Genomic DNA, 11,431 nt, shown 5'->3' with positions numbered 1-11,431 from the left:
TGCAGACTCATCAAAACCCTATCAGTGAGTGGTAAGTGAGTTGATGTACTTCAAATTGCACAGCTGCAGCTGGTGGCAGGCTTTAAGTCAGAATTTGACACTTGTTTTAGTCTGCATGTGGCCCACCTGTTATGCCTCTTTTTTTAAATGGTGAGTTGTATAATTATTTCATTATATATTACAATGTAATAACAATAGAAATAAAGTACACAATAAATGTTATGTGCTTGAATCATCCTGAAACTATCCTCCCCCCTACCAGTGTGTAGAAAAATTGTCTTCCATGAAACCGGTCCCTGATACCAAAAAGGTTGGCAACCACTGATGTAAAGGAGGCTAGCTTGATGTATTCTGGTTTGTCTTGTGAGTGAAGACCCAGTACAGGGTAGTATAGTGAGTGCTGAGGTCCAGAGAGTAAAATGCTCGTGTTGTGGCTATGAAGGAAGTTGCGGTTGTATTCTCTTTCTCTACAATGTCACATTTTCAGGAACTTTGTGTGTGTGTATAGCAATTGACACCAGGTCACCTGGGATATGTGTTCAATGACATTAGCAAAGTTGTTCCTATTACTGAAATTGATTGGTTTCCCCTATGCCTAATGTCTCCCTAGTTTAAAGCTCTGGGATATGTAATAAATCTCATCAGACGCGCCTGTCACAGACTCCTGCCACAGGTGGACCAATGCCACACGCACACCAATGCCACACACAGACTAACGCCACACGTTAATCAACTAATCAACTTAGAAAATTGTCATTAAATTTTTTTTAATTTCAAATGAAACACATTCCATCTCTGCAGCTCAATAACATTTATGATAATCTGAACTAAATTTGTGCCATTTCATAGGACATACAATACTGCATCTAGGCAATCTCCCATTCTCTGTGCCCCCGGAGAGGCAGAGCCACAGATGGCCCAGAGCAGTGCTCGTTGGATGCTGATTCCAATCACTGGGATCTGACTTGAGATACATTCTGTTTTCAAACCTCTTCTCAGTCTCATTTTGCTTAGACTGATATTACATTATTTTGTGGCCCCAAAGCTTGCCAAGTGTCAGGGCCAAGTGTGCCCAGAATTAAAGTGGGAAGCTGAGTGACAGGTAATCGAAAGCTGACCACTTACAATGTGCTTGTAAACCTGTCGTTAGTAGCATTTTCTATGAACCGTATACAAGAGGCTGCTGTTTCTTCAATGGACTTGGACCAGCCACCAAGATTTCCAGTAAAGTAAGGAAGGATATTGGCAGAAATATGGTTAAAGTAAGACACCTGTTTCAAAAAGAAAACATAGTGTGTTAATTTCTTACTGACTTGGAACTGTTCTAAGCAGGGATCTGAATATTGTGAGTGTGGGGGGCTATGACCCTAATCTGGGGACTGTCAGGAATAGCTGATCTAAAGGGATGACCTTAGTATCCCCTAGTATGGACACAAAGGACTAGATTATAACTGGGATGCCTGGGACAGTTAAGAGCTGTCTCTATATCTGATGGAGCCAATGAATTCAACCTACGATGCATGAGCTGCAGTCAACAGCATGGATGAGGAAACCAGCACACATGATCTCACTCCTGGCATGCCGTGGGGATGGTGGTACTGACGGCAAAACCACTGACCTCACGGCCACTGTGTAGGTGTCCCTGAAAGAGGAGAAGAAACTTACTGAGTTCTTGTGAGATGTGAAGGTCAGTTGCTAGAAAACACATTCGTATAGTTCATGCAATATTTGTATGTAGGTAGAAGTGAACTTGTGGAGGCCCAGAGCTTCTGGGTGACTTGTCTCAGACAACATTCTCTGTGGCTGCGCTCAAGGTGGGGACAGGAATAAGGGCCACAGGGGTTTTCTGCCCCTGAATTACAAAACTTTGTTCAACTCCATAAAGCTGCCATCAGCTGCCAAACTAAAGTTTGATTGTGCCCTAACGGGTTGTAATTTCAGCCTCCTTCCCTTTTTAAATTAAAAAACAATACCCAAGCCTGGCAGGATGGCTCATACCTGCAATCCCAGCACTTTGGGAAGCTGAGCTGATAGGACTACTTGAGCCTAGGAGGTTGAGGCTCCAGTGAGCTCTGATCACACCACTGCACTCCAGCCTGGGCAACAGAATGAGACTTTGTCTCAAAACACACACACACACACACACACACACACACACACACACACACACACACACACACACACGACATGACAATACTCATTGTTTTTAAGAAGAAACCCTTCAAGCAATAGAGAACTCTATAGTCGAGGAAACAGAAGTCTTTCCCCCCATCCAATCCAAATCCCATCCCATTCCCCACCCTAGAGGTGATCACCCTTAACACTTTTTTTTATTATGAAGATGTGGGGTGCAAGTCAGGATTAGGTACATAAGCAGTCTATGTGCAGTTGAAGTTTGGGCCTCCACTGGTCCTCACTTCCTCTGGTTTAGGATCAGGTACCCTTAGTGATGTTCCTTAACACTTTTTATAAATGCCCTCTAGACCTTTTTATAAATGTATAACAATGACATTTATGTGAGCACATGTACACACATATTTTTATATAGATATGATCATGTTACAGTCTATTTTTGATTTTTCATCTAGCACCGAATCTTTCTCTGTCAGTCCTCTATAACTGCTTCATCCTCTGTGACAATGGCATAGAACTGTTGCACAAATTTACCATACTGTAGAAGATGGATTTTCTGTTTATTTCTTGTATCTTTTGACATAATAAATGATCCTGCACTGAACATCATTTCATACTCACACATGGGGGATAATCTGGGGCACCCCCTGAGGAACCAATGCATGCTCTATAGTTCAAGGCACAGGGAAGCCCTAACCTACAGCCCCAGGCTACACCCATGGCCAACGCCTATCGCAGGTGAGCCTTTGTGAATCCTAGGCCAGTTCCTGGTGTTTTATTTGGCTTCCACTGCATTTTTACTGACAATGGAATGGTTAGAAGGTTTCCTAAATATCAGTTTTCCATCCTAAGGCAAGGGGACTGTTTTGGGAGTCTTTCTTGGTCCTTTGCACAGAGTTGGCACTCAATAGATGATTATTAATTTCATAGATAATAGCTGAAGATCCATCTGGAAACAATCTAAATGAACATCATTCAAGGCCAGAAATGCTGACATTGACTTCCTTACTTTTTTATCAACTTTTAATTTCTATACTATGCCATAAATTTTGCTTTAACACTTGGACTATGTGGACTCACCCGTCTTTGAGAGACTTTCTTCATGACACAAGCACCACCAAGTCCTTGGGCTTATCGCCATTCATTGCAGGATAAGTGATGTGGTATAATAGGTCATCCTCACTCACCCCATCTATGACTTCACAGGACCTGTGTGCAAACAACAATAAAAAGCGGCACACATTTCCAGTGCCAGCACCCGCTTCCCTCATCTGCCGGCATAACCCCGTTGTTGGTGTCCGCATCTGCCCCTCAGCTCACCCACCTCCCCTATTGAGCCAGCCTTGCTGCTCGTGGGCCTATAGAATGAGTGGTTTGGTCTCAGGGTGACTCTGATGTGAGGGACATGGCCTCAACACCGCAGAGAAAGACACTAGGCTGTTCTCCACAAGTCGTCTCCTGGCATCCCATAGAAGTGTCTTGGAGACTGGTGAGTTACTTAACAGCCCGAGAAGGACTGTTAGAACAAGAAAGGTGGCGTATTGGAGAGAGCACCAAGTCTAGAGTCAGACGCTGCCTTTCGACTCTTGATTTGCCACTTGCTGACTCTGTGATGTGAAGCGTGTGGCGAGTCTTTCTGTTCCTCTCCTGTAAAATGTAAGTGTGATGTCCAGGGGTCTGTTGTGAAGACTGAGTGAACACACCTGGCCCAGGACCTGGGAGAAGGATAGCAGGTGGTGGAATCAGAATTAACTCCCTTGTCTCCATTCGCTGGAGTTCAGCTTAGCCAGAATGTCGAGTGGCATCGAGAAGGGTGGAAGGGACATGGTAAAAGAATGACGTGAATGTAGTTTGTTCTTCCTAAAACTATGAACTTACAGGGGATCTACAAAATTGATGCAAGAAAGCTAGGAAGTGTTCCTTTTCTCTCCGCACATTTCATTGTGAGAGCATTAGCCAGGATGGGCCATTTTGGTATCTACGCACATGGGACTAGGGTCCCAGGATGTTTCTCTGTGGTGGTGTTAATTATCTTCTATCTGGTGACAATCACAGTGAGTTTTAGAAATGTTAAGGTGAAACTCTACCTTGTCAGGCTTAGGAAAGAAGCAGTCACCTGGACACAGTAGGAAGTGCATCTCATCCTCTACTCCCACCCACAGGTATATGTGAGGCCCTGCAGGGTACTGTGGTGGGGGGGGGAGCCCTGGGCAGTTGGGCCTACCAGGTTGTGGGCAAGGTGCTCGTCTCTGTTCTGGGTTTCAGGAATGGGGAGTGCAGAGGAGGCTGAATGAAGGAGCAGGAGGCGAGCAGTGGCTGGAGAAAGACTGTGAGCCCACAGGACAGAAACTGATCAGACAGGGAGAGAAGAAGAACTGCTCCTGCGGGAATCACTGCTTCCTTGACTTCTCCCCAGGGAGGGCCACTACCTGGAGCAGGACGACCGGTGAAACACCAAACAGGAAGGACGGCAGATCCTCATGTCTCAAGGGTAAGGAGGCTGGGCATTGCAGTAGAGTGTGGAAGTCAGAACCTCACAGGCTTGGGTTCCTGTTTGGGCTGTGGCAATCCTGCCTGTGTGACCTTGGCAAGTCCTAGAACTCTCTCTGCTAAAGGGAACCCTGCCAGCCTTGCCATTATTGGGAGGGTTGCAGTCGATGTGGGTGAGACTTGTCAGCTCAGGGCAGATGATAAATATGTGGGCACAGTGACTTCTGTCTTGCATCTCTCAATACTGCCAGTTGCAGTATTCTGTGCAGAGCAAGCTTTAAACAACTCTTCAGTTAATGAAACAGAGGTCATACGTTTGGGCAACAGAGGTGACTGCAACATGGAGACATCTTCTCCGTGGTATCAAGTTTCTTATGAAATGCCTTGAAATGTGTTCTTACGTGTAATGGGGATCCCACAGAGGCCGCCTGGTGAAGTCAGACAGGAGGCGATAGGCCAAATGCACTGGGTTTGACACCCACTTTTCAACCCAAACAGACAAGACATCCTGCTCTTCCAGAGTGTATATTTTTATCTAAAAGAGAACAATGAAACATTAAATTGCAAATGAAACTGAGGCCTTACATTAAAAGCCACACACATATGTGTAGTCAAGGACTGCACTGGCAAAGACATCCCGCACTGCCAGAAGTGACACCAAGCAACGTCAGAGTTCATTCTACAGGCTTGGTTCCTGTAGGTTGGCCAGGATGCTGCAGTGCTGTGTCCTCCAACCTTATGTGACTTCAGGGTGGGTTATTTAATCTCCTGCAACAGTTTTTCTTATGAAAAATGAGAAACAGGCCTTTCTTTCTTCATCTCTTTGTGGTGTTTCCTGGCCTCTACCTGGGAACAACAGGGGTGTCACCAGGCAGCAAGGCTGGCCAGTGCCTCCTCCCCTCAGAGAATGGAAGCAAGGCCCAGCCCCAGACGCTTCCCCAGGGTATCAGGTGGTCTTCAAATGGGCTGGGGACTCAGGGAGCAGGCCGGCTGCCTCCAGACAACTCAACTCTCCACAGGGTTCTGAAACACAAAGATGCCCTCACTCCTGAGTCACCAAGACTGATCCTTTTGGTGGGATGATGACTCCTGTTCTTCAGGTGAGGGGAGTGTCCTTCTGGGGACGGCTCCTGGGCTTAGGCCTGTTATTCCTCAGGTGAGGGGCACACACCTCGACACCTGTGCATCTGCCCTGCTCGGTACTGTCCTTCCACTGTCTTGACAATAATCAGAGATGAGTGTTCATCCAAGAGCACCTTCCACCCTGCCCACTTTCTCTGTCTCTTTCAGGACACTGTGAAGTTAGGGTTGAAATCTGCCACCTTGTAATTATTCTCAGGCAGCATGCTGGAAGATGACAAACACCAGGCTAAGACCTCACCAAGGACTTGAGCAGAGGGGAAATCAGACTGGGAGAAGAAACTTGTGTTTAACAAAAGTACCATCAGTAAGAGAATGAGAAGTGAGAAGTTAACTGAACACAGCTCAGAAGGGAACCGAGGGATGACTTGCTAATGCCATTTAACCTCTCCCAGGGAACCTGGTGCCAGGTCCATCTTTAAATCCAGTCTGCCAAGGAAGACTTGAACTAAGCGGGTGGCCACTTATCAAGCACTGAGAGAACTCTGGATGAGGCTTCTGTTGGCTGGTGAGATGCACCCTACTGGCATGGGCCTGCCTGACTCTGCCCCAGTGTGGGATTTATAGGACAAGGGTCACCAGTGTAAGTCCAGAGAGAGGATGAGATTGTCAGTCCCCTGGTCAGAGCAATGGCAGGGGACACTCAGCCAGTTGCAGGGGTCTGAAATCTTAGAGTTGAAGTCAGCAGCCAGGGAGGCTCCATAGTCCCAGGCGTGTTCTGGCCTTGGGGTGGCCATGCTGTACCCTGGCAGGATGATGTGGGTAGGATGTTGCTGAGAACTTGCAAAGAGTTGAGTTGTGTCCTCATCCACACTAGCCTAATGTTGGAGTCCTAGCCTCCTGGACCTCAGAATGTGGCCCTATATGGAAACAGGTCATTGTATATGTAAAATGTCAAGATAGAGCCATACTGTAGCAGGTGGGCTAATGCAACATGGTGGATGTCCTTACAAAAAGGGGAACTTGGACATAGACAGGTGCATTAGGAGAACACATGTGAAGATGAAGGTGGGGGCAGATACCCCATGATATGTCCACAAGCCCAGGAACACCAAGATGGACAGCAGCCACCAGGAGCATGAGATAGCATGGGACAGTCTCCTCACAGCCCTGGAGAGACCAGCCCTGTTGATATCTTGCTCTCAGACTCCCAGCTTCCAGAACTGTGGAATGAAAGATTTCCATTGCTTAAGTTCCCGTTGTGGCCCTTTGTGACAGCAGCCCTAGCAGCGACACAGTGCTTCTTAGGGAGCTGCCTCAGACTGCTGGTCATGTTGCCTTCCCATCCTGGGGCCAAGGGGACATCCAACTAAGCCTCTGCCATTAATGTCTGCCCTGCATGAGCTCCCTTCATGTGCCCAGTGTCAGATCTGGTATTGATGAACAAGTAAGACTCTGATCTTTACTCCAGCAGGCAAGGGCAGCCCCAAGTCCTTGGTGAGCTGCTGTTCAAGCCAGTGACACTGTGCAGACACTGTGGACAAGAAAATGTGCAGTTTGGTTCCCTTCAAACCTGTTGAGAAAGGCCAGCTTCTGCTTAGTAGAAAAGCCCTCGAGGAATTAGTCCCAAGGAATGAGTTCACTTTTGTGCTCAGGAAGGAAGGTGATATATTCCTTTGTAACCAACTCAAATGTTTTCTTTGCCATTTGGTGGCTGGATTGTCAGTCCCCTGACAATTCTATGACAGTCACAGTAGGCCCCAAATCTTCTAGAGCCTGCTAACATCTTACTAGTGATACTGGATTTTGTTCTAATAAGAGTCTGTTTGGATTTGGATTTGGGCTTGGATGAGTTATACAAATAGTGTAAGAGGAAACAGCAAAATCTTTTAGAATTCTTTATCGTTTTTGATAAATATGTTACTGAGACTACACTGCGGGGAAGAAGGCAAAAGCAGTTCCCACAGAAGCCTTGGGAGCCCTGCTTTTCCTTGGAGGCACCTGGAGTTGACCACAGGAGGGAGTGGACAGGTGGGGCTCTGGAGCCCGCCCCTCCTCAGCTCCCACAAGAATAGCCCACTCAGGTCTGGTTCCTGTCCTAAGATCTGTCCCCAGCACAGGTTTCCAGCTGGTCTATGTCATTCTGGCTTCCACCATTATTTCCCCAGCATATCCTCAGCTAGTCCTTAATGAAAGCCATACCTGTCAGGTCAGTCTCCAAGACATGCTAATCTCCACCACAAGGACTTGGCTTAAACTTTCCAGGCCAAGGAAAGCCCTCCTCCCCCTCAGTAGTCCACTCTTCACACTGTCTTCAAGGATGTAAGAATCCCTTCCTCCCTGAAGCTGTCTCTGTCTTGCTTTGAATTGCTTGAGAGATGACCTTTACAAAGTGTAAACACTACAATCTCTCACCCATTTATAAACTACCTTATAATTATTCTTCACCTGGTTCAGGTACATGCATGATGTTTCCAAATTACAACTTTGCTCCTTGTATTACCACCATAACTAACTCCATCATTATACATGGAAATGAAATGCATTAAAACCATAAATGTTGTCCAATTTCATTCCAAAATTGGACAAACTTTTACCATATAACTAATTTATACTGAAAATAAGTATTAATTTTAAAACCTAAGATATGTTTTTTGGTTTTTTTTTTAAGATGAGGGTCTTGCTATGTTGTCCAGGCTGGCCTGGAACTCCTAGGCTCAAGTGATCCTTCCAACTCAGCCTCCTGAGTAGCTGGGATTACAGGCAATCACACTCAGCTCTTAAATTAGTATGATTCTTAACAGACAGTTGTGTTGTAAGAACTATTTAACTAAAAGGTGATTTTAAAAATAGAGCCATATTTTAAAATTAACAATATACAAATGCTGTAAAAAGTGAGAGAAAAGAGGAGAATGACTCAAAAAGAAAAAACTTCCTTTTATCAGATTTTTAGACATTAGAGTTTTATCATAATTATAAACTTTAAAAAGGTAGGGTTCTAATTCAACAGAGATACCACAGAAATGTTTCTTTATTTTTACAAAATGACCTCTACTAAGTATTTTTACAGTACTGAAGAATTAATCATTGATGGCTGCTCCCAGCATTAGCAAGTTGATCAGCCTGGGCTTGTTTCTGGCCACACCCCCTAAAGAATTAAAGTTTTAACGTGTTCTACAACTCCACTAAACACATTCTTTTGCTTCATTCCAGACATGACTATTCTTCCCCTGGCTGTTCTTGAATGTCAGGTGCTGGCTGTGATGCCAAAAGTCAGGCTTTACCAGATAAAGCGGGCATTGAAGCATCTTTATGAGAAATGAAGATAGACAATGATTCTGTTTGCTAAACCTGCTTCTGCATCACTGTCCTAAAGACAGAAACCAAACTGGATCCCAAGGCAGAAGAAAGACCCTGAAAGAATTTAATAGTGAGGACAAGGATATAATAAGAGCAAAAACCAAAAGCAAAGCATATTGAGAAGGTCAAAGTGAGAGTTGAAAAGACTTTGTGAAGTAACCTCTGAACATACTCAGATTTTAGAGTGAAGGAATGTTGAGATTATTATCCCAGCTGGAACACTGTGGTATTGCTGATAGCCATGATGGGACACCAGGCATAGGCTTGAGCTGGCCCAGGAAGACCAGGACATGTGATGGTGAACATCAGAGCAGATGAACCATGGACACAGCCAAAGGGCCAGTGTCCCTGGGTGTTCTGAGTGCCAGGTGCTCCCCGACCTAGTGTGGTGGTAAGCATCATCAGCCCTGGCCCTCAGAGGCTTACAGCCTGGTTGGGTGGGCACGCACTTCAGAAGGTCTCCTAAGAAACCTCTGAAGTTAGATAAAACTAAAATCTGAATGATATATGTTCCTTTAAACCTGTGATATATGTTCCTTTAAACCTATTGCAAAATACTGTGATAGGTCAAGACAAGATTTCTTTCTTATGAAGTTTATCATCTCCTGAGGGAAAGAAGGCCATCTGAACAAAGTTCAATTGCTACATAAAGCCTGAAGCTCAGGCAGCTGTGGAAGTAATACTATAAGATTGCATGCAATATTTGACAAATTAATTTTAAATAAGCCATGACTAAGGGATTGCTGCAGGGGGATGTCCTCATGGCAGGGGTGGTGGGTAAGGCATCTCAGGGAAACCTTGGTCCTGGACCCTGAAAAGCAGGTAGGGCTCAGGCAGATGGAGAAGAGAAGGGGGTTGGGGGTGATGAACTGAGCTCAGGGCAGGGATGTGCAGCATTGGAAGGACTCCATGTCAACAGTGTGGATGGACGGTTGGAAAGATGCTGCCTCAGAAGGAATTTCTGCAAAAGACCTTTTTCACAGCAGCAGAGACACAGCAGACCCACCACTGCACCATCCACCCATGAGGGGTGGTGAGTGGGCAGTGCCTGTACGTGTCCTACCTTTTCTGCAATACTGGTCACCTCCCAACCCGTCTTGGCTGCCAGCTTCCTGAGGGCCGCCACGTTGCCATCACTCAGAGAGGCCTAGGACAGAGAGGTTGGAAACGCTGCATGCTCAGTGCATCGATGTGTGATCAGGTGTTTTCTTTTTTAAAAATGAGCACTGTTAGTGGAGGCATAGCGTAGAGCTCAACCATGGCTAGCATTATTTCTACTCCAGGCTCTTCATTTAGAACCCTGATGCAGTGACTTGTCCTTGACAACTTGCTGTCACTGGCACTGGAAACCTGAGCAAAGCCAGGTCACCCTTCAGCATGATTAATAATTCATGTATAACAAGTAGACTTGATCTCACTTTACATCTTACAGTCAAAAACGTCCTGGTCTGTAGTTTGGGAACTGAATGTAGAAGTCAAACAAGACAGTGGAGCAGGTTGGCACCAAATACCAGCTGCTCATTGTGTTTCATTTTGACAGGACTAGCTGATGTAGTCCCCTGTCATCTAAGCCATGTCTGCACAGCCCAAGTCAGGCAAAGGGGGTGTCTTTTTTGCAATGAATGACTTTTCTAGGGAAACCCTGATTATAAAACCATCACCTGCTCGCTTCTATCCCAGTGTATGCATTTCCTTGCGGGAAATGACATATTTCCTGGGGGGAAAAAATTAAAACGTTACATGGCAGTTGCCCCCTGCATTTAGCACAAAACAGTACCCAGGATTCTTTCTAGAACCGAAATTGGGAATTTTAAAAAGCTGCCTTCATTGGTGGAACCTTCCAGAAGGACAGTCTCTATAGACCAGTGGTCAGCCCTCACAGACAGGAAGATCCAGCTCTTCTCTCTGCAGGGAAGGCTCCTGATGGTACAGCTTGCCAGATAAAAGAAGACCCCACACAATTCTCACTCCTACGTTTCGTACCTGCCTAGGCGGATTCTCTTGCGGGCAATAGCTCCCCGATAGCGTCTGAGATAATCCTTAATGAAAAACAAACTAAAATCAATACATTTCAAGCATGTTAGTGCTACAGTCCTCAAGTGTCCATCTCCTAAGTGGAAAGGGCTCCTTGGGATGCGGGTCTCACTGGAGCCAACCTCACAGAGTCAGGACCTCCACCCACATGGGCCAGTGCAGGGATGAATGCGTAACCTCTACAGATGCTTTCTTCCTCTTTCTAAAGGTGGAGATTACCATCATTTCTGTTATCAGGATGGCACATAAGTCTTACTACTGTCTTTTAAAAAGGTAAACTTGGCAATAGGGCAACATCAGGATGAGGGAAAGACACAGTTCCCACGAATGTGGC

At 45.7% G+C, this 11,431-nt stretch overlaps 1 protein-coding gene across 1 annotated transcript in view; it reads right to left on the bottom strand.

Moving 5' to 3' along the window:
* Nucleotides 1-1,121: 1,121 nt before the first annotated feature.
* ACOT12 (acyl-CoA thioesterase 12) overlaps nucleotides 1,122-11,431 on the bottom strand; it is a 38,080-nt gene continuing 27,770 nt past the window's right edge. Inside the window, 8 exon segments of the mRNA XM_008054051.1 lie at nucleotides 1,122-1,271; nucleotides 1,516-1,642; nucleotides 3,214-3,342; nucleotides 5,025-5,158; nucleotides 10,127-10,210; nucleotides 10,725-10,752; nucleotides 10,754-10,777; nucleotides 11,047-11,102. Coding sequence (XP_008052242.1) covers nucleotides 1,122-1,271; nucleotides 1,516-1,642; nucleotides 3,214-3,342; nucleotides 5,025-5,158; nucleotides 10,127-10,210; nucleotides 10,725-10,752; nucleotides 10,754-10,777; nucleotides 11,047-11,102 — 732 coding nt within the window.

This window comes from Carlito syrichta, unplaced genomic scaffold, assembly GCF_000164805.1.
Source record: "Carlito syrichta isolate Samal-C Ts95f unplaced genomic scaffold, Tarsius_syrichta-2.0.1 Scaffold288979, whole genome shotgun sequence".
NCBI lineage: Eukaryota > Metazoa > Chordata > Mammalia > Primates > Tarsiidae > Carlito > Carlito syrichta.
The sequence above is the reverse complement of the archived record's forward strand: the minus strand, read 5'-3'. Positions and strand labels throughout refer to the sequence as shown.